At 47.9% G+C, this 21472-nt stretch overlaps 1 protein-coding gene across 1 annotated transcript in view; it reads right to left on the reverse strand.

Moving 5' to 3' along the window:
- CNTN4 (contactin 4) overlaps positions 1-21472 on the reverse strand; it is a 741173-nt gene that overhangs the window by 156939 nt on the left and 562762 nt on the right. The window contains exon 8 of the mRNA XM_039837970.1: positions 2486-2683. Coding sequence (XP_039693904.1) covers positions 2486-2683 — 198 coding nt within the window. The remainder of the gene's footprint in view (positions 1-2485; positions 2684-21472) is intronic.

The following is a 21472-nucleotide window of genomic DNA, read 5'->3' on the forward strand; positions in this document are numbered from 1 at the left end:
ATTTCGGTAAATGACATTCCCATCAACCCAGCCGCTATGCCAGAAATCTACGTGTCATCCTTCATTTTCTCCTCCGACTTGCCAGCGTGTCGGCAAGTCGCCTCAGCCCGGCCCGCCTGCGAATGACTCCCGCCTCGACCCACGTCCCGCCTGTCCACCGCCACCCGCTCCTGCCGGCTGCCCGCGTCTCCCGCTGCACTGCCTGTGTCCGCTCTCACTTTCTGAAGCCTACTTCCCACAGCAGCTAAGCAGGGTTTTAAACACACACACGACTCTCTTGCATAAAATCCCCCACGGGCTTCTCATCACGCTCGAAATAAAACCCAGGTTTCTCTCCATGACCTCCAAGATCGGTTCTGACCTCGGCCTAAACCGCCCTGCGGCCCGCTCACCACGCTGGAACCACGCTCGCTCTCCGGGCTCCGCCGTGTGCTGCGTGTTGCACCAGGCCTCAGGGACTTTGCGCAGGACATCGGCTCAGCCTGGAAGGCCCCTCGCTCTGCTATTCACAGGACTGACTTCTTCTCGTTTGGGGCTCGGTTCGTACGGCCCCTCGTCAGAAAGGCTTTTCATGACAACCCTTGTTAAGGTGACAGTCCACCCCACTGGGACTCTGTGTTACCATACTGGCTTATTTTCTTACCATCTAAAAGAATCAGATTCTTGTTTTTGTTTGTGTTTGTTTGTTTTCGCCTGTGCCCTCTGGGAGAATGCAAGCATCTGATGGGGGCTTTATCGTTCTCATTCATTGGTACCCAGAGTTGTGACTGTCACACAGCAAGTGCTAAATAAATACATGTTAAATGCATGAATAAATGAATGATTGATCCAAATCTACGTTATTTGCTCGAAACCCCACTGTGCGGCCTACGCCGTGGGGATGCTCAGACCCCCGCACAGGGGGCGTATCTGCAGATGTCCCGTGCCAGGGCCCAGTGTCCCACCAGCACCTGGCACTCAGTTCTTTCGGTGCCAGGTCAAAGAGGAGACAATCTGGACGAAAATCTGAGTTCCAGGCTTGAATTGGCCAAGTTTTTCTTCGAACACTCAGGAAAGCGGTGACATAGAGTGATGGAAAGGGCCATGTGAGGGATCGATGCGCTGGGCTCTGGGGTCAGTGAGGCCGGGGGCCCGGCGTGCATCTGGGAGCCACCGCTTTGCCCGCTGCGGGGCTTTGGGGCTCGTAATGTACCACGTCTGAGCCCTGGTTCATTCACCTGTCAGGTCTACAGCAGGAGTCTCCTCCTACCACTGCTGGGGTTTGAAGGAGATGCTCCAGGTGCAATTCTGAACACCCAGCCACGAGTTAGCGCCTACCGAATGCTCGTTACTGACGTTCGTAGGTGACGGCTACCTCACCTGTCCAGGGAATCCTGTTCGTGATGGGAGGTTCAAGCGTATACTTGATGGGACAGGGATTGGAAAAGGATCAAACTTAAACACATAAACCGTGACTGCTTAAATCATCACGTCAGCCATTACCTAAGGGCTTAACACTTTGTTTTCATTTAATCAACAGATATTTGCTGCCCATCTGCTATGTATCAGGTTCTACACTAGGGGCCGGGGACACAGGGCGGTAAGGCAATGCATGTGTCTTTTAAAAGGAGAGTTTATAGTTGGGGAGACAGCAAAACACACGGGTGGCTGCGACACAGAGTAGGGCTCTTGGAATAGGCTTTATTGGAGGTCACGGAGAAGACACAGCCCAGCCGGGAGACGGGGTCAGCCGGAGACAACTTCTTGGAGAAGATGGTATATTTGAAGACTCTGGAACGACCAGTCTGAGTTGGTCAAGAGACTAAGCGGAGGAAAAGCATGTCGAGAAGAAGGAACATAAAGACTCACGCGGGGGCAGGGGGGAGGCGTGGGCGGTGCCGGGCGAGGCGGGCTAAGGTCCACTTTAAACAGCACGTGGTCCATTACCACACACGGCCAGGTCATTCGGCTGAACTCCATATGCTTTCTTGACGTGGTCTCACGAGAGTGTGGGGCAGCGAAATCTGCGTCTGCAGTTCACCCGGACAGCCCTGCACTTCACTACGGTGGGAACTACGCCTTCGGTGTGCTAAGTCCAGACGTTATGCGGATAATTTAAAACCTCTTTCTGGACACGGAATGACTCAACTACATGGAAATGATGAATCACCTAATGGTTCGACCTCCCACTTCATTCTGCCTGTGTACACAATTTCAGTGCAAAAGAAACGAGAAATAGATTCCTTTGTTATTTGTATTCACCCAAACCCACATTCCATTCCTGCTGAGATTAGCAATTAGCTTTCTAATTAGTTTTCCAAAACAGATTCACAAGTTTGTTTGTTACACAAGTGAAGAAAACACGCATACCAAATGCACAAAGTGCGAAGTTTTTCTTAAGTGTGATTTAGACGACCAAGCTCTGTGTGCCAATGACATCCCGACTTCCCGCACTGCACCTGTGGTCACAGGGCACGGAACTCGCCACGTGGCTTGGAAGACTCACCGTCATTTCTCAGGATCAGCGGCGTGGGTGGCCCCAGGACCTGGTGGTTCGTCACTGAATTGGTGACCACACAGGTGTAATTCCCGACATCGGACTTTTCTACTTTGGCGATGTACAGGTTCCCAGTCTCCTGAGAGACGAAGCGTCGGCTATCCTGGTAGGAAGGAGACTCGTTGAAGAGCCAGGCGTAGCTCAGATCTGAAAGCCAAAGAGAGTGACGTCACTGGAGTGCCACCACATCGGTGAAGGAAACGGCAAGCGAGATGTGCACACCGTTGCCCACAGGTTCCTCTCCAGCCTGTTAAATATAAACATGGGTCTTCGCTGTCCCCTAAAGCAGCGGTCCCCCAGCATTGTGGCACCAGGGACCGGTGCTCCTGTGAGCATCTAACGCCTGATGACCTGAGGTGGAGCTGAGGCGGCGATGCTGGCGCTGGGGAGCGGCTGTGAATACAGGTGAAGCTTCACTGTCTGGCCCGCTGCTCACCTCCTGTGTGGCTAACAGGCTATGGACTATTCCTAATAGGCTACGGACTGGTACTGGTCCGTGGCCCGGGGGTTGGGGACCTGTCATTTAAAGCATTTACCTGTCTGGTCAATCAGGTCTTATTTCTAGAGAACTAGAGCGTATACTGACAGTCGATTAAGAGAAGTCCCACATCTTCAAGCAAAAGAATAAACATTTAGAGTTTGCTAAGCTTACGCCAAGCACCAGGCAATACTTACTGGGCTGAAATGCTCAAATTATAGACCCAGAGAGTCTGCAAGCTTGAGGGAGTAGGGCCGGAAGCGCCTGGAAGCTATTTGGATCGCTTCCTTCAATTTCCCTTTGTAGATAATAACCATCGTGGTACAGGACAGTGCCACGAACTTGCATAGCACTTTGTGGTTTCCAGTACATCTGATAGTTTTCCATTAACCGAGGAGCTTTGGCACACAGAAACAAAGTAACTCATCCAAACTCTTCGCCCTACTTAGAGACAGAGCAATTTCTGAGTCTCAATCCAGCTTTCTCCCGATGCCTCTTACTGTCAACGCAAATTCCTACTCCATCTTCCTTCTGAGGCTGAACTTTTCCCACTATTTTAGTGAGATGGTGGTTTCATATTGCAGCAAATTAATCGCTAGGCATACATTGACAGACTGGTTGGCTGGTCCCATAAATGTAAATCTGTATTTTAAAAAAATTAGCTGAAAAAATGATCGCAGCCATAAGGGAGCGACTACAAACTAGCAATTTAAGAACGACCTTTCCACAAACGCTTGTTCATCCAGGATGGCGATGCGGCGAGTGTTAAGAGGCAGTCACGCCTGAAAACGCTCTTCGAAAGTGCTACTTTTCCTAAAGAATTAGGAGAACGTTTTGCGGATGAACACGTGAGCTCATGTTTTCAGTTTCGGAGAAGCACTCAAGGGCCGTGGGGTCGAACGGTTTGCTGCGGGGTCTACTGTGCTCTGAGGAAACCACACTCCCAAGCTGCAGGCATCCGTGACCCCGCTCTTTCGAGTGTGAGCTCCAGATGTGTCCTAAGCTAGAGAAGGAAGACCCTAGGCACTGGCACCGACTGGCCAAATCACCCCATTCTATCTTCGAAAGATATTTTGATGGAGGGGGGCGCACCCGGATGCCAAGGGACCCTGTGCTTTCAGAACTAGCTGGCCGAGTTCTGGAATGTTGCTCTTTATTGCTGTCCTGAACCAAAGCCTCAATGCGTGGAGTGTCCTTGGACAATAGCGGAAAGGTCACTCAGCTTTGCATACAGGACACTAATTGCCCTAAAAGGCACTTTTGTGGTTTAAGACTTCATTGAGGCCCGATCGTATGTGACCTCAAATCAGGAAACGAGCCACAGGTACGATATTCTGCCTTAATGACCCACTGTTTTCATACAAATGGGGTCATGCTGATTGTCTTCGCTCTGTCGCTGGGTTCTGACATTTCCGCATGCATTACTTTAGAGAGATATAATTATGTTTCTATGAGAATAGCTAATCATTTTGTTTACACATGTGTGTGTCATTATAAATAACCCCATGCTGATGTCAAGAGGGTACTCGGTGTGAATAAGGGAGATCTCCCCAGCAAGCTAGGCGCTTCCTCAGGAAACTAAAATCTGGGCAAGGAAGAGCCCCTGGAGCAGGCCGTGAAGAAGCGTAAGCCACAGCCCAGAGTCCTCCTCGCCCATCTGGTTGGCGACATTCGGGCAAAGCAAGTAATCGCCGAGCAGCTCGGTTCCCTCTCAGAAACAGTGAGAACACTGCCTGTCCCCTCGTGAGCTCTGAGAGAGAATTTTAAGAATAAATTAGCATCTCCAAAGTCACTAGGTAGGAGTTAGTAATTTATCAGCACAATATCAACCAACCCACGCCTCCCCAAGGAGAGCTGTGGTCAAATAGATGAAACTATATCTTTTTTTGTTTCCTGAAGAGGTTTTCAAAACCGTTGCTAGTAGCTACTGGCTGCAAAGCTTTCTGAATTTTGTGAGAGAAGGCTGGTTTAATAATTGGAAAGGTGTACGGACCACGAATATCAGAAAAAAGGCATCTACTTTGTTAGTTTCCTAATCTAAATTTTAAAAAAGACCAGAGCACCAAAATTCAAACTTGCGTTACATAAGGAAAGACATTTAAGCTCTCACTTTCCACCCCCTAGTCCATCAAACGGGATGGTAACACATGGGATGCAGGTGTGCCAGGAGGGCCAGTGTATGTAGAAGCGCTCTGAAGCACTGAATGCTAACTATTTTAAAAGAAAAAAACTATACTCAACGAACATGCCTTTTGATCTATTTAAAAATAAGTCAGTTATTTTGGTTTCACTGTTTTTGTGACTTAAGCGACTCTGGGTTTAAGCTCATACTGTCACATTTCCTAAACCGTGGTCCTTCGAATATTAATTTCTCGTTAATAGAAGTTCTCTGCCCTGCACCAAATTTAAAAGGGTTACATGACCGAATTTAAAAGGGTTGCATGACCAAATGACTTTGAGAAACGCTGGATTAAGCAAAGTTTAACAGATTTTTAAATTTCTCCTTTCAAAACTTGCGAGACCTTTTTAACATGGCAATGTTCTTCGGATTCCTCAGAGGGTGTGGAAGCCACTGCAGACTTATTTGCTCCTGTAATGTCGGCCCACCCTCCTCTTTAAACATCCACCGTTCTTCTGAACATTTATTAACAGCTCACAAAACCTAGGCTGGGAAACCCTGAACTAATAATGCAATGTCTTCAAGATACAGTAAGTACAACACAAAGGCGATTAACTGTATTACTTTTGTTTTGGAGAAAATCATTAATACAAAGACCAGAAAAAAACAAACTATTAAATTAAAGTTGTAACAAGTTTTCCGCAGTGTAATAATAATATGACACGATAACCATTATCTGCCGCGGATAAAGAAAGACACAATAGCCGCCAAGACGAGTGTCCAATGGATTGATGGCACCAAGGATGAAAACCAACACCAGCTCAGCATGTGACCTTTGTAAATACTATGAGCCCTCAAGGGCAAAGGTCAGCTAAAACATCTCGGCTGGCACGCTGGTTGAGCTAAATGCTGGGTCCTGAAGGGGGTAGAAAAGCTCCGAAAAGAATATTAATTAATTAATTTTTTTCCACAGCAAATATCGCTACCTGGAATGTCTTATTTTTTTGTCCAAGACGAGGAGGAAGGAGCATAAAGAATATACTGGATTGAATGTAGACGTGAAAGCGGGCAAAACATGTGGGAAACCTAAAAAATACCAAAGAATCACTTGTCCTATTTCTTCATTTTAAAGATGTGAGATGTGAAGAACAACGCTAGAGGCATCAGGCGCCCTGATTTCAAACTACATTACAAAGCTACAGTAATTAAAACAGTACCGTATTGGTATAAAAACAAACACATAGATCAGGGGAACGCAATGGAGAACCCAGAAACATATATATACAATAGAACACTAGTAGTAAGCAAAAAGAATAAACTCTTGCTGTTTGCACAGGGTGGAAGGACCTCGAGGACATTACGCCAGATAAGTCAGACACAGACAAACACTGTATGCTTTTTTGTATGTGGAATCTAAAAGTCAATCAATCGATCAAACTCATAGATAGGGAGAATGGACTGGTGGTTGCCAGAGGTGGGGTGGGAGAAACGGGTGAAGGGGGTCAAAAGGTAAACATTTAAAAAAGTTTATGAAAATTGCATCAAATGAAAATTCTCTAGCCATTGCGTTCCCGCAACAGAACAACAGCCATCACTAGGTGCATCTTTCTAATTTTAGCCTGTCTGTCTATTTAGGCTTGTCATGGTTTTCACCATAGCATAAATGCGATTAAAAAACAAAAAATATGGAAATTCGGAGGCCTCGCACAGGTAACGTCGGGAGTCAAAACCAGGCAGAGCAGCCCGTCGCCCAGTGCGTGTAGCCACACTCCCATCACGGGGCTCCCTCCGGGAGGCGGCAAGAGCTCTCCATGTTTAGAAGTGGAGAGCTAGTATTGTTACTTCACCCACAGACAAGGCAGTGTTCGCCTAAGAACCAAAGTCTCTTTTTATCGGAGCAAAACATTAATCCAATGGGTTACACGACATGCTATCAACATTCTGAAAGAGAAAGCCCAGCGTATAAAGCAAATAAATTCTCATGTGCTGCAACCAGCACAAACCTATCCCGCTCTGCTTGGTTTCCTTGGGGAGTTCCATGCAATATTTATATGGACTCAGACGCGGCAGAATTCTTATGATGAGTTTTCCCGCACTAATTGCTCTGAAAGCGACAGTACCTATCCCATCGGCAATTTGTAAAAATGAAGTAAACACGTACTTGGAATGCAATATTTCATAAATTGTGAGGCTTCTCATGCCCAAATGAAAAATACTGAGGCTACTTATAACATGATACTGATTAAGGCCGAAGGAAGTGATGGTTTCCTGCCTTGGAGCATTGAAATCTATAGGAAATTAACTATAAAGCATCACTGTCTTCATTGGTGCCTTTGTCTGAATCGTTGGGCCAACAGCAAAGGATGTTTGGTTATTATCATTGTTATTATTTCCACCCAGAGTTAAATTTCCTTTCGCCACCATCAATTTGAGCCCCTTTGCCCCTCCCTACCTCCCCCCTCCCCTCTGGTAACCCCTAGTCTGCTGCCTGTGTCCACGCGTCTCCGTTCGCCGTGTTTGTGGGCTGCATTCAGTTTCACGCCCACGTGTAAGTAAAATCCCACGGTTCTTGACCTGTTCTTTCGCTTAGCATGATAATCTCAAGATCCATCCACATCGTCGCCTTGGTTATTATTTTTAAAAGAAGACACCCATCAGACAATTTTCAAACTCAGGGGCTCACTGGACAAATTCCCCTGGTCATTGTCCCCTGGATGGACGCTCTTAACGTGTTCCGAGGCTGTCTGGTTCTCGCTAGAGTCACATTACGCGTCGTTACCTCCCGCGTCCTGACCCAGGGCCAGCAAAGATGCCCGTTTTCAGAGATCCCTTTCCTAACCCTCAAAATTTCAAAACTGACAGGAGCCTTAGCCCAGCCCTTCGATTTCACAGCTCAGGAAACTGAAGTCTTAGAGAAACTACACGCCCAGATCTTAACCACGCATTTGGTGGGTGGCAGAGATGGGGTGACAGGGTACCCTCAGGATTCAGAAAAGCTGGTTCCATTAGGAAGCCGGAAGTTCCTCTCAGAATTTAATGTGGAGCTGGAGGAGGACATTCTCCTCATCTGGGAATCGAGGTGGTGGACCTAGATCACTTCGGTCTCTTCCGGCATTGAAATTCCATGAATCTGCCACACCTTCGAATCCGACATTCGGTTTTGACCAATGAGGTGAGTGGGATTCACAAAGCCCGGTAGCTTCCTAGTCCCCACACAGGTAGATGCCGGCGGGGTCGAGAACTAGAATGCTCATACGCGCGCACACGCGCGCACACGCACACGTGTGGGCACACACACGTGCACACACATGTGCACGCATGCACACACACACACAGGTGCTCGCCCATCCACACACTGCAGCTATGTGAGTCAAGCCGTGTCGTTTAGAAAAAAGATAACAGAATTAACAGTCAGGAGACTGGGACCCCAGTCCTCGCGTTTCACCCAGTTTGGGAATTGATCGATTATTCCGACGGCACAGTGTCTCCTAAACTTTCAGAAAGTTTTATCAACACCTACCCTAGTTTTTGCTCAGTGTCGGGAGGTTGAATTTAGACTGAGACGTGTCCCCACACAAGGAGATGTGTGGGACGGGGGGTGGGGCTGGGATGCTTTTAAGCGATTTACAAACAAAAGGCCTTTGCTGACGCACTCACTGGTTTATTTTTTCCCAAACAGGCACCAAGCCTGAACCACCTGCAGAAGCCGGGGCTCAGAGCTGGAACGGAGAGCAGGTGGCCGGGGACTGGGCTCAGCTGCTGGCTCTGCCTGGACGAGGGGAGAGAGCACAGACCGGTGGCCTGGCCCCCGGACTCTGTGTTGAGGTAACACGCACCGAGCCTGGCTTCGGGGCCAAGCAGCTAGACAGTCGCTTCCGGAGAAGCAGGAATATAAAAGAACACCCGCCTGCCCAGACCAAGCGCGGCACCGAGCAGCAGATGTGTCAGTAACGACTTTCGAGGCGTCGGCGTCTTTCTCTGACCTTGGAGATAGATGTCATCCATAGATGTCATCCACTGAGAACAATCTAGGTAATTCCAGAAACAGCGAGAACTGTCGCGGGAAGCGTAAGCACTAAACAGCCTTTGCGATTATGCACCTTAAACAGGAAGCACGAGTCCTAGAGAAGGGTCCCAAGGGAGTGGCCGATGGCCCTCTGGCTTCTGAGATGCAAAGCCTCTGGCTGGCACCTCTAATCACACTCTGACACGGAAGGGTGACCATAAAGTCTTATGTGAACTGTCACCCGCTGAACGTCACCCTGGGGAACAGCAGTGGAGGGAGGGGTCCGAGGGGATCTGGGACCCAAGGACGTAGCACGTCTGTCCATGAGAAGATGGGTATTTACCGCCCATCACGGCGGCCGTGGCCCTCCCGCTGACTGCTCCTCAGAGAGGGCGCCGACTGCGACCTGGCCCGGAGAGGTCCTCAGCCAGGTCCCCCGCAGGGAGCAGGACCGCCCAGCGTCCAGACACTGTTTTCATGGTTAATCAGTGCTGAGTGGAGCAGGGGCGACACACAGCGGTCACCGGGACCTCCAGTCACCACCCCTTCAGAATCGGTTCCGCCAGACCGAGGTCCACGGTCACACTCCACACACTGCTCCCCGGTCACCTCCGGCCGGTCTGTGTGGCACACACAAAAGTAGACGTTTTTACCATCTTCGCGAAAACAATTTGGGAGAAAGGATGTGGTGACTGTGTGAAGCACGGAGTGGACAGGACCCCACGTGGGGTGCCCCCCCGGACTTGTGGGAGCATCTGAAACGAAGCTCCTGCCTCGGCCTCCCGCCCGCCCTCTGCGGGCAGCGGCTCCGTGGCACCGCGTGGGAAGTCGGAGGGAAAGGGGACACTCTCCAGTCGGGCCCGCAGCCCCAGAGTGCTGCTCTTGGGTGTGGCTCACACTGCACCCCCTTTTATGGGCCCCCCCCTTGGTTTCTCGCCTCTCGTTTATTGGGCGAATTGGGCATTTTTTCTGGGAGTGAAGGAATTGAACTCGAAGGCCATCTCACATGCTGTTTTGAGAAGAAGCCGAGCGCGCGTGTGTGAGGGGAGAGAGATCAAACTCGTGTAAGTATTAAAGGAAAATGGGAAGGCCGTGACAAAACCGTGTCCTTGCGGTCGATGCCCCAGGACGCGTCCCCAAGCCCCCAGCGGCAGGCGCTGACGCTCCTTTGCTCTCAGAAACGTACCAGTAAAACAGTTTGAGATACTGTCCCAGTCTGAAGTCAGCCGACGTGCATACTCTCTGGGGAAAAGGCATATGTTCTGAAGCAGGAAAGCATCTTTTTTGTGAGCATGTCAGGCTCTCGAGTCGAGGCTGAAAAGTGACGCACATGGAATGCGACTGGCACAAGTGTGAGTGTCTCGTACGGTTTCTCACGCCTCAAAAACATGGACAGTCAAATAGACATTTAGACACCGGAGTTTTCTTGAAACTCGCACACAGCCCTCAAATATCAGTCCCCAGTAGGAATCCAGGTGACACAGCCAGCGTCCGCCACACCAGTGCTCTCTAGCTCCAGTGAGCTTGGGGACCCCCGGAAGGAAGGGTTTCTGACCACGCAGAACTCTGGCTCCCATCCTGGTGTCTGTCATTCAGGAGGGTCGGCGGTGGAGAGCAAGAATTTGCTATTCTAACAAGTTCCCAAGGGATGTCAATGCTGCTGGTCTGAAGACCACAGTTGGAGAAACACTGCTTTAGAAGACCTGAATCCATCAGGCTTTATTTCCTCAAGGACCTATCTGGCAGAGCTGAGGAGCCGGCAGGTGGTCCCTCATGTGCCACCTCTCTGCCTGTCCCTGCTGATGCCCAGGCTCGTCTTACTCAGGAGGCAAGTTAGCTCGTGGCTTCTGCTTTGGGACAGAGAAGCAAAGACAAAGAGGCTGAACCGACCCTTGTGAGTGTGAGAACAGCATCGGAGACTGCAAACACGAGCTACTATGAGTATTTCGACAGGACGAAGGTGGAGGTGGTGTCGAAACCACACAGAATTGACACTGGATCGATGTACGATTGTGACCAGGAATGGTTCAGCATTCCACAGACTGCCCAGTGCGGCCAAACCACTGAGGCCACAGCTTGAGCGGACTGTGAGGGGCAGATGAAAATATTCCTCCTTGGGGATTCAATTTGCTTCTTCCAGTCATTTGTTAGTCGGCATTTAAAGAAGTTCAAGGTATCGCCGTGTTTTACGAAGAGCTCAAACGCAGCAGCCGGAGTTCATCTGCAAAGTAGTGATCCCCTGAGCATAAATACTCTTTGACAGCCAAGTTTAAAAGACTTCGGACAATGTGAGAACTGTAATAGAGCCAAAGAGACACCTGCCGCAGTTCAGCGCGCACTTCTAGAAAGCACACCGCTTTCCCGGGCGATGGGAGGGCGGGAGAGAACCAGACGCCAAACCGTTTCAGCTCGAGATTTCTTCCCTCTTCGTGCAACGCCCTCAGCCAGATCTCAGGTCTCCCAGGAAGGGGTGACGTTCCGGTGGCTGGGAAAAGGGCTCGTCCAGTCAGCGCCTGAGTCCCGCTGTCGATGTGAATTCCCTGGGTGGTTTTTTGTTTTTTGTTTTTTCTTCTGTGTGCCTTTCACCATTACTTGCCACTGGCCTAAGAAAGGCTTGTCATTCTGCCAACTTTTGGCTCACTGCTGCCCTGGGCCGACCCGCACACCACTGCCAGATGAGTGCTTCTGAAGGGCAGCTCTGAGTCCCAGCCCCCCTTCCCGCATGAGTCACCCTTGGGCCCCACTGCCTCCTGGACTAAGTAGAATCAAACCAGAATTCCAGTCCGTCCAAAGCAAGACAACGAGTTATCTAGTCTCAACCGTCCACTGTCTTCGCCACCAAGGTCCGTGGTCTAGCCCCAGTCCCGGCTCTGCAGAACTCCAGCGAGGTGGCGGAGGGGCAGGATCAATTCATTTCTTTGTGCAAAGGCAAGGCTCGCACACGTGGTTTTGGCTTTAAGTAGAGAGCTCCGTGAACCATTTTTGTGACTTGCACTTCCTAATAAAATAGTACTTTAAGAAAGGATCATAATGCTAAGTAGGGTTGCGTAAGGGATCATGGAAAAATAGTCACTGATTCAAAAGGAAACAGAAATTCGACCTATGAAAAACTATGGGAAAATTCGAAGAGGAAATATCACAGTAAAACAAACCTCCTTCAAGGAACAAGAAAGATCTCAAACGATCTAACTTTATACCTAAGAAACTAGAAAGAGAAGAACAAATAAAACCCAAAGTTAGTAAAAGAAGAAAATAATAAAGATCAGAGTAGAAATAAATGGAATAGACACTCAAATGACAAGAGAGAAGTTCAACGGAACTAAGAGCTGGTTCTCTGAAGAGATAAACAAAACCGACAAACTTTGTTAGCTAGACTCACAAAGAAAAACAGAGAAGAGGCTCAAATACATAAAATCAAAAATGGAAGAGAAGAAGTCACAACCGGTAACAACAGAAATACAAAGGGCCGTAAGAGACTACTACGAACAATGACACGTCAACACATTAGGCAACCTCGAAGAAGTGGATTAAGTCCTAGAAGCAGACAATCTTCCAAGACTGAAACACGAAGAAGTAGAAAATCTGAATAGACCAATTACTAGAAAGATCGAATCATTAGTTAAAACCTCCAAAAACCAAAAGTCCACGATCAGATGGCATCGCAGGTGAGTTCTACCAAATATGCAAAGATTTAATACCTCTTCTGCTCAAACTCTTCCAAAAAATTGAAGAGGAGGGAATGCTTCTAAACTCATTTTATGAGGCTAGCACTATCTTGATACTAAAACCAGACAAGGACACCAGAAAAAGAGAACGTTATAATATCTGTGATGAACATGGGTGCAAAAACCCTCCACTCAAGATTAGCGATCTAAATTCAGCGATACATTAAAAGGATCATATGCCACAATCAAGGGGGACATACCAGGATGCATGCTGGTTCAACATCTGCAAATCTATTACCTTGATACGTCCTATTAACAAAATGACAATAAAAAAATCTCATGATCATACAAGTAGATACGGAAAATGCAGTTGACAAAATTCCACATTTGTGATAACAACTCTCAAGAGAGGGGGTATAGAGGAAACACACCTCAACATCGTAAAGGTTACACACGACAAACCCACAACGAATATCACACTCAATGGCAAAAAGTTGAAAGCTCTTCCTCTGACATCAGAAACAGGGCAAGGATGACATTCTTGCCATTTTTATCCAACATGGCATTGGAAGTCCTAACCATAGAAATGAGGCTAAAAAAGGAATAAAAGCCATCCCAACCAGAGAGAAAAAGTAAAATGGTCACTTTATGCAGATGATATGATACTATATAAAGAAAACCCTAAAGACTCCACCAAAAAAATGGTCAGAACTAATAAATAAATTCAGTAAAGTTATCGAATACAAAATTACGATACAAAAGTCTGTCGTGTTTCTATATACTAACAATGAACTATCAGAAAAATAATTTAAGAAAACAATCCCATTTACAACTGCATCAAAAATAAAAATGCCTAGGAATAAATTTAACCAAAGAGGTGAAATACCTATACACTGAAAACTGTAAGCCGTTGATGAAAGAAATTGAAGAAGTCACAAATAAATGGAAAGACATTATGTGCTCATGGATTGGAAGAATTAATATCATTAAAATGTTCATTCTACTCAAAAAAAATCTACACAATCTATGCAATCCCTATTCAAAATTCTAATGTCATTTTTCACAGAACTAGAACACATAATCCTAAAATTTGTATGGAACCACAAAAGACTGAATAGCCTAAGCGCTTGAGAAAGAGAAATAAAGCCAGAGGCATCATGCTCTCTGACTGCAAACTACACTAAAAACTTATGGTAATAATCGAAGCAGTATGGTGTTGATATAAAGACAAACACATAAATCAATGGAACAAGGAGCCTCCAAATTAACCTACACATATGTGGTCAATTAACTTATATTAAAAAAGGCAAGAATATACAAGGAGAAAAGGACAGCTTCCTCAAGAAACGGTGTCGGGAAAACTAGACAGCTACCTGCAAAAAAATGAAATGGGACCTCTATCTTATACCACATGTGAAAAATCAACTCAAAATGGGTTAAAGACTGGAAAGCAAGACCGGAAACCATGGTCTCCAGGAACCATGGTCTCATGAAACTCCTGGAAGGAAGTGGTAAGATCCTCGATGCTGGTCTCAGTGGTGAATTTTGGATCTGACTCCAAAGGCAAAGACAACAAAAGCGGAAATAAATAAATGGCATTAGATCATACTAAAATCCTTCTGAGCAGCAAGGAAGTCATCAAAAAATTAAAAGGAAACCTACTGAATAGGAGAAGGTATTTGCAAATGATATAATTGAAGGAATTTATATCCGGGTATGAAAAGAACTCATAAAACTCAACATCAAAAAAACAATCTGATTAAAAGATGGGCGGAAGACCTGAACAGACATTTCTCCAAAGAAGACATATGTACAGCCAATGGACACATGGAAAAATGCTCAACATCGCTAGTCATCAGGGAAATGCAAATCAGAACCACAGGAGAGATCACCTCGCACCTGTCAGAATGGCCGCCATCAATAAATCAATATATAACGAGTGCTGGCGAGGACGTGGAGGAAAGGGAGCCCTCGTGCACGGCTGGTGGGAACGTGACTGGTGGAGCCACGATGAAAGAGAGTGGACGGTCCCCCCCAAAATTATCAACAGAAATACCCCAACGACTCCACTTCTAGACGTCTATCCGAAGAAAACAAAGACACCAATTCAAAGGACACCTGCACCCTTGTGCTCACGGTAGCATTGTTTACAGCGGCCGAGACACGCGGCAGCCTAAGTGTTGGTTGTTTCAGAAAAGGAGATGGATGAAGAAATGGCGAGATAGTTATATTTGTATATATGGTAATATATTTATATATAAATGGCGATATGTATATCTTGCTATATATACATATGTGTGTGTGTACATCTATCTATCTATCTATCTATCTATCTATCTATCTATCTATCATCTATCTATCTATATAATATGAAATACTACTCAGGTATAAGAAAAACATAAAATCTTGCCATTTATGACAACACAGATGGACTCGGAGGGCACTATGTTGGGTTAAATAAGTCAGGCAGAGAAAGACAGAAGACAGATGCCATGTGATCTCACTTATGTGTGGAATCTAACAAACAAAATAAATGAAAAAAACTGATCAAAACGAGGCTCACAGATACAGAGAACAGATTGGTGGTTTGGTGGTTGCCAGGGGGGTAGGTTTTGGGGGATACATGTGAGTGAGAGAGATCAAAAGGCATAAACTTGCAGTCATAAAATAAGTAGGTCATGGAGCTGCAGGGTGCAGCACGGTAAACACAGTCAATGACGTGTGTTCGATTTGCACGATGTCGCAGTGCCACGAGCCTTATTGTGATGGGCATCCTGCCACGCATACGAACGTCGAATCGCTGAGTGGTACACACAAAACTAACAACGTTGCATGTCAATAATACTCCGCTAAAACAATAACAGGAACATCGTCTCCGACCCCCCGGAGGCTCCCTGGCCAGGCTTGTGCTCGCTCCCCGCTGGGTCCCCTTCCAGACTCTGCTCATCTCAAGCACCACCTTCCGGCAAGGGCCATCTTCCCACCTGGCCTAAGAAACGTGGTTCTTTCCTACTATACACGATCCCGCATGTTAAAATTTTGTTTTTGCTGTGTTAGGAGGGCTCGGCGGCCTGTCTCTCCCCCACCTGCCGCCTGGGCACTACCCGTGGATGAGAGAACACGCGGCAGGGGGACACGCACCTCCCTTTGGTCCCTCACATTCTGCAGTCACCTCTGTAAGCATCAGCAGAACTGAACTGGGATCCCGGATGTCAGAACTTTCTGGGGCAGCCATGTCTTCATGGAACTCCGGGCCAAACGCGCCCGTGAGAAAGACATCACCTGTAACCAGAAGGAACGGCCTTCCCGTCAGACCAGGAGACCAAGACCACAGCGAGCAGACGAGGGCAAAGCCTGGAGCGTCAGAGTCGTGTTTTACACCGCGATGCCAAGGCCCGCTCCCTACGAAATCTTACCCTTTCTTGTTTTCTGATCCTCCGACACAGATTTACTGAGTTCACAGAAGGGCAGAAAGGAGAGGTGACTGACCCACAGTCTTCCAAACGACCGAGAGGAAGAAAGGCTCAGTAAAAGCAGAGAGGCCAGTGTGCAGGGGTGACGTGAGCCCCCACAACATGACAGCTACATAACATGTGCCGATGAGACTATGAGTTACCAGGTGACACCTGTGTGACCCAGCTGGATTCCAGTGCCTCGAAGGTGGCAGTAATCACCAGACTAAGGTAGCTCCAGGCACAAGGAAGGGGAGATTGGGTCCGCGAGCCGGATTTCCCCGCCTGCCTGTCAGTGAGGCTACGTCTTGCATGAAAACTGGCAAAACCACAGCTTGTTTATTTCTCCGCTTTGCCTAACAACGTAGCATCCATTAGCTCACGTGTCGCCCCTGCGCATTTTCAGAAATAAATGGAACGGAGACGAGTTCCGCGGGAGAGACCAGGAAAGGGAGCCGTAGGAGACAGTCAAGCGATCTAACCCAGGACCGGAGAGAGAACCATGGGCAGTAGATCCGGGATTCAAACAGGCATCGCTGGAGGCCACGGCAAAGCCTCCTGACCCTATGTCAGAAACCACAGCGACGAAAACCTTCAGCTGAGCTGAACCAGTGCCACGTGTGACAGGGGCTGCCGTGACTGTGTGCCACGGACCCAATCCCACACCTGGCACTCGGGAGACGCTCAGAATTTCGGGGATCCGGGGGTCCAGCTAAATGCTAAAAGATCGGGATGTACCAGTCCCCCGTATCATCGGCGTTTACACGTGTTTTCTAAGAAAAGACTACACAAATCATCACTCCTAGAACTTTGGCTTTTTGTCACAGCATGATCGAAATCTGTCTTATTACTTCGAGATAAGCAATTTCTGGGGAGTAAGAGGAAAAAAAATTATTCAGTGTGGGAACTGAAGTGTACTCACAGGAATAACAAAAAACTTTGAGTAAATGGTAGAACATGTCAATTAAACTCTAAGTATTTGCATTTTTGAGAGGATTCAAGCAGTAACATGACTAACTCAATAAGCTTTCAAGCAATATCATCAACACCCACACTAGTCACAATACACGGCCTCCTCACCAGATTATGAAACAATTCCACACCCTTTCCAATTAAAGATGTGACCTAAAAGTCAAACAACTGACATGTAAATTCTGAGCACAAATTAACCCTTAATTGAATTTGCCAAGAAAATGTGAGTCTTCACTGTATAACCCAGGTCGCTTTTCCCCACGTCTTCCCTGCCTTGGGACGATGCTGGCATGAAACACGGAACGGAAGCATCGGGCCTGGCAGTCTATCAAAAATGGATCTGTCCTTCCCCAGAGAGAAGTATTTTTGTCTTTTTCTTTGCACCGTTACAAAGAAAAGAGACAGCCACTGACTTCCATGGTGGTTGATTCGGCTCGGAGATGCGGCAGACGGGGCTGGACGAGAGTCGCCATTCCTGGGTTTACCTTCGGTACCTGGTCTGCCGTGCAAGGCGGCAGCTTTCTCCTTAGGAGCGCTTCTTCCATGGGTTCTCACGGCACCCATGGTGTCCCTAAAGGCTGGCCACAGGATGCACCGTGAGGCAGATGGACGCTGCCACCTCCTCTCCCACGCCCAGTGACTGGTCCGGTCAGGGGCGTAAGAGGCAAGTCAGTCAATGAGAATTTTGTAAATTAATTCAAGCTGAGCAAGGATGACCTTTTTTTCTACCCCCTCAGTTTTCAAGACTGGGAGGCCGTGAGCAGAGTGCCCTATGGCCATGTGTGACGTGCGGCCGACAAGCGGGTCTGAGTGAGTCAAGCTAAGACTTGCAGTTGACAGGCCGAGCAAGTGAGTGGGCGTGGTGCTTGCAATCCTCAAGAAAATCAACTCTGAGGAAATGTTCTTGCCCTTCATGTAATCTGCCTTTAAAAAAAAAAAAATCAATAAATCCATTCATTAAATAAATTGTCTCCTGTGGATACTGAGTTTCTGTCCCGTGTGATCAGAAATGTCTTGACTAATGTAAACTCTTGGCGTTTCTTTTTCTACGTAGAAACTTATCACACCCCCTCAGGTTTAGTAATGGCCTCTTCTTAGCTTCGGTCACAAAGCCCCTCAGAGCGCCCCTTGAAAAATACTTGTGTACTCATCTCTCATCCGCCCACCATCACGTAAAACTGTTCTTTAAATTACAGGCTCCTAGAAACGGTAGATTCTTACCGATAACTCTTGTGTTTCTTTTAAGGCAGTAAGATGAAGACTTGCAAGAAAAAAGGCAGCTTCAAGAATATCTTCTAGGAGAAAAATAACATCAATGATCACAGCTCTTTATCTGATATCTAAGGAAGTCTTTCTTTTTTTTTTTGATAAATATTCTCACCTTAGATGCTTTAAGAGTATTTTCTATAACCGGTCAAGTACCTGCCCCAGGATTTGGAGTCAGACGCATGTGGTCCCGAAACCTCGCTTTGCCGCTTCTAGGAGACCCTGGAAAGGTATTTATATAAGACCCAATTTCATCACCTGAAAAGCCAGGAGAGCAATGTTTACACCTTGCAGGTGGCTGAGAGGATGCAGGACGATGCTGTCAGCAACGTGCTCATTATAATTAGCACAGTGTCTGGCACACACAAGCACTCAGTAAACTTAGTTCTTGTTTGTCGCTATTATTGATAAGGCAGAGATGGTGACTGGAACTGTTTGATGAATTACATATTTATTTAAATTCATTCTAAAGATCCATTCTAAGCCATCTGCTTCCACTAACCAGCCAGATCAGGATTTATGATCCACACAACTGTACTGACACCTTCCCTCGGCGTATATAGTACTTTGCTTTTCTGAAATTATTTTCACTCTGTTATTCATTTGGCTCATCTCTAGGAGGTAGTATCTACTTTTCAGGGAAAGAAAGTGAGAAATGGAGAGAAAAACGACTTGATACTAAACAAAGGCAGTCCAGAAAATTAAACCTTCTGATCGCTCATGGAGTGCTCGTAGACTTATGAGAATAACTTGGAGTAGCAAAATCGTAACTTAAAATTAATATGTTCTCTCACTTTCTAGAAGCAAAGGAGCGGTGAGAGCGGCCGGGGAGGCGGCGATAAACACCTGTGTGAGTAAGGGACGGCGCCCTCGGCCAGCTGGCAGTAAGGTCACTCCCGGGGCCCGGTCACCGGTCCCACGGGAGGAACGTGCAGAAGACCGTCCCGCGCTTCTTCTCAGGGCCAGGGGAGGTGTCCGGAGGGGCGTCCCGAGCCTTGCTAGTGTTTCGTTTCGGTCTGTGCGTGTAGCTAGCACGTGATCAGGGCAGGACTCGGAACCCACGACCGCAGTTTCCGTCCCGATAGTTCCTCTGTCACGGCGCAGGTGACGAGGCAGCAGGGCAGGAGGCGTCCTCCATCCAGCCGTGGGATTTTGGCTGAGTCATATCATGTCCCTAAGCCTCGACGTTCTCGCCTGTAAAGAAGGCTCACCCTCATCGAAGAGGCTTGGTGACCGCATGAGACCCTACGTGTGGCAGTGACCTGCAAACGAGGACACGCCGAGGGAGGGGGAGAAATCACCGTGGGACGAGGAAGGACTGCAGGCAGACGTCAGCCTGACCACGGAGCTCTGCCCGGCCGCTGTCCCCTGGGGGTGGCCCGCCCGCCCTGAGCCTGCCCTGGGTGAGTCTCAGAGGGGGAGGAGTCACAATTGATGACCCTCGCGAGTACCGGAGTGGGTGCTGGAGACGCACGTGACGGATTCCAGGGTGCTGCCTCTGCGTCTGTGGGTGGCGGCTAGGGTGGGGCGAGGAGAGCTCTGAACGGAGAGGCGTGGGCTCTAAGGCGTTGCCCACCTCTCCGTTCCCACGAAATGTAACATTCTGTAAAACGGGTATCACTTTACCAAATTCAGTGTGTTGTCACGAAGCGTAAACTAAACACGAGATGCAAAAGGGCTCAGGAAACTGCAAAAGGAACATCCAGGAGAGAGGGATGAATATTGTCACAGCACAAAAATTACGTGTGCGACCATCTCTCACCCACAGAAAATGCCTCCTCTCTGTGGATGGAAATAAAAGTTGATTACCTCTGCACGCTCGTGGCAAAACAATACAAAACTCATGTCCTTAAGTGAATGTTAGCAAAAATCCATTTTATTCGCCTTCGATTTCCCGCTTTTTGCCTGTCACTTTAAGCTGGCTAACTGTCTGACAGGTGTCCAATAATCGACACAGCTCATCTTGCTCTCTCAGGCTCTCTGCCCACTCACTTGCCAACATTTCTCGTTGCTATAGCAACTGTAAACATTAATGATTATTCTCACATGCCAAGGGGAGTTAAACACATTCTTAAAAACATCCCTCAGGGCAAAATAGAATCTATCCATCTCCGGGAAGATGAAAAATATTATACGATTTAAATTCCTTAGTTATTGCATTTATTAGAGCTAAATACACAGACCTATTTCTAAGTTTCCTATAGGTGATATTTTTTTTCCCTCTCACCTGACTAACAAAAGCATTGCAGGGGACTAAGAAATTCAGTTTTCTCTGATATCGGGAAGAAAGAATTCATCTAGATAAACGATAAGTAAGGGAACGGGGGTGCGGGGGAGACCTCGAAAGCAGGCCCTTGAGGTCACGTGACCCACGGCGCTGTTTCACAGCGATCTGGGGCAGGATTGTGTCCCTCCACACAAAGCTCCACGGCGTCGAGGGTGACGCCTGTCCTAACCGCACGTGGCCCACTCTCTGGAGGGCACTGAAAATAAATGGAAAGGCAGCGCTCACCAAGCGTGCTTCACGCTGCTGACTGTGGGACGGGTCTGCACAACGGTTGTGTTCTACTGCTTAGGCTTCTGGTCGATTGTTTTTTTTTAAATCGACTGCCGACCTTAAAACATGGAACTATTCCACATTCGTGGCTTCTCGTGAAAAAGCACGAGACCTGGCGATACTGAGCTTATAGTTCTTCCAGGCCGTCGTGGGCCTTAGACGATCAGCAGCTCACGGGTCCGAAGGGGGCACCTGAGTGTCCGCCTGCCCTACAGCGTCGAGTTCATTTACATTCTCCCCTGCCTGGCCCTCGGAGACGACAGAGTTCCCCAAATCTGGCTGAACGCCCTTCCTATGCTCATGCATCCGCAGAGCCGGCCTTCCCGACCGCCTCCGGTCCCAGCACGGCCGCCCCCCTAGGCTTCGTGTGTGAAACTGAAGTCAGTGTGACACCCTGCTGTGCTGGCATGGGGTGGTGCTT

The sequence above is a fragment of the Pteropus medius genome, unplaced genomic scaffold (assembly GCF_902729225.1).
Source record: "Pteropus medius unplaced genomic scaffold, Ma_sr-lr_union100, whole genome shotgun sequence".
Lineage (NCBI taxonomy): Eukaryota > Metazoa > Chordata > Mammalia > Chiroptera > Pteropodidae > Pteropus > Pteropus medius.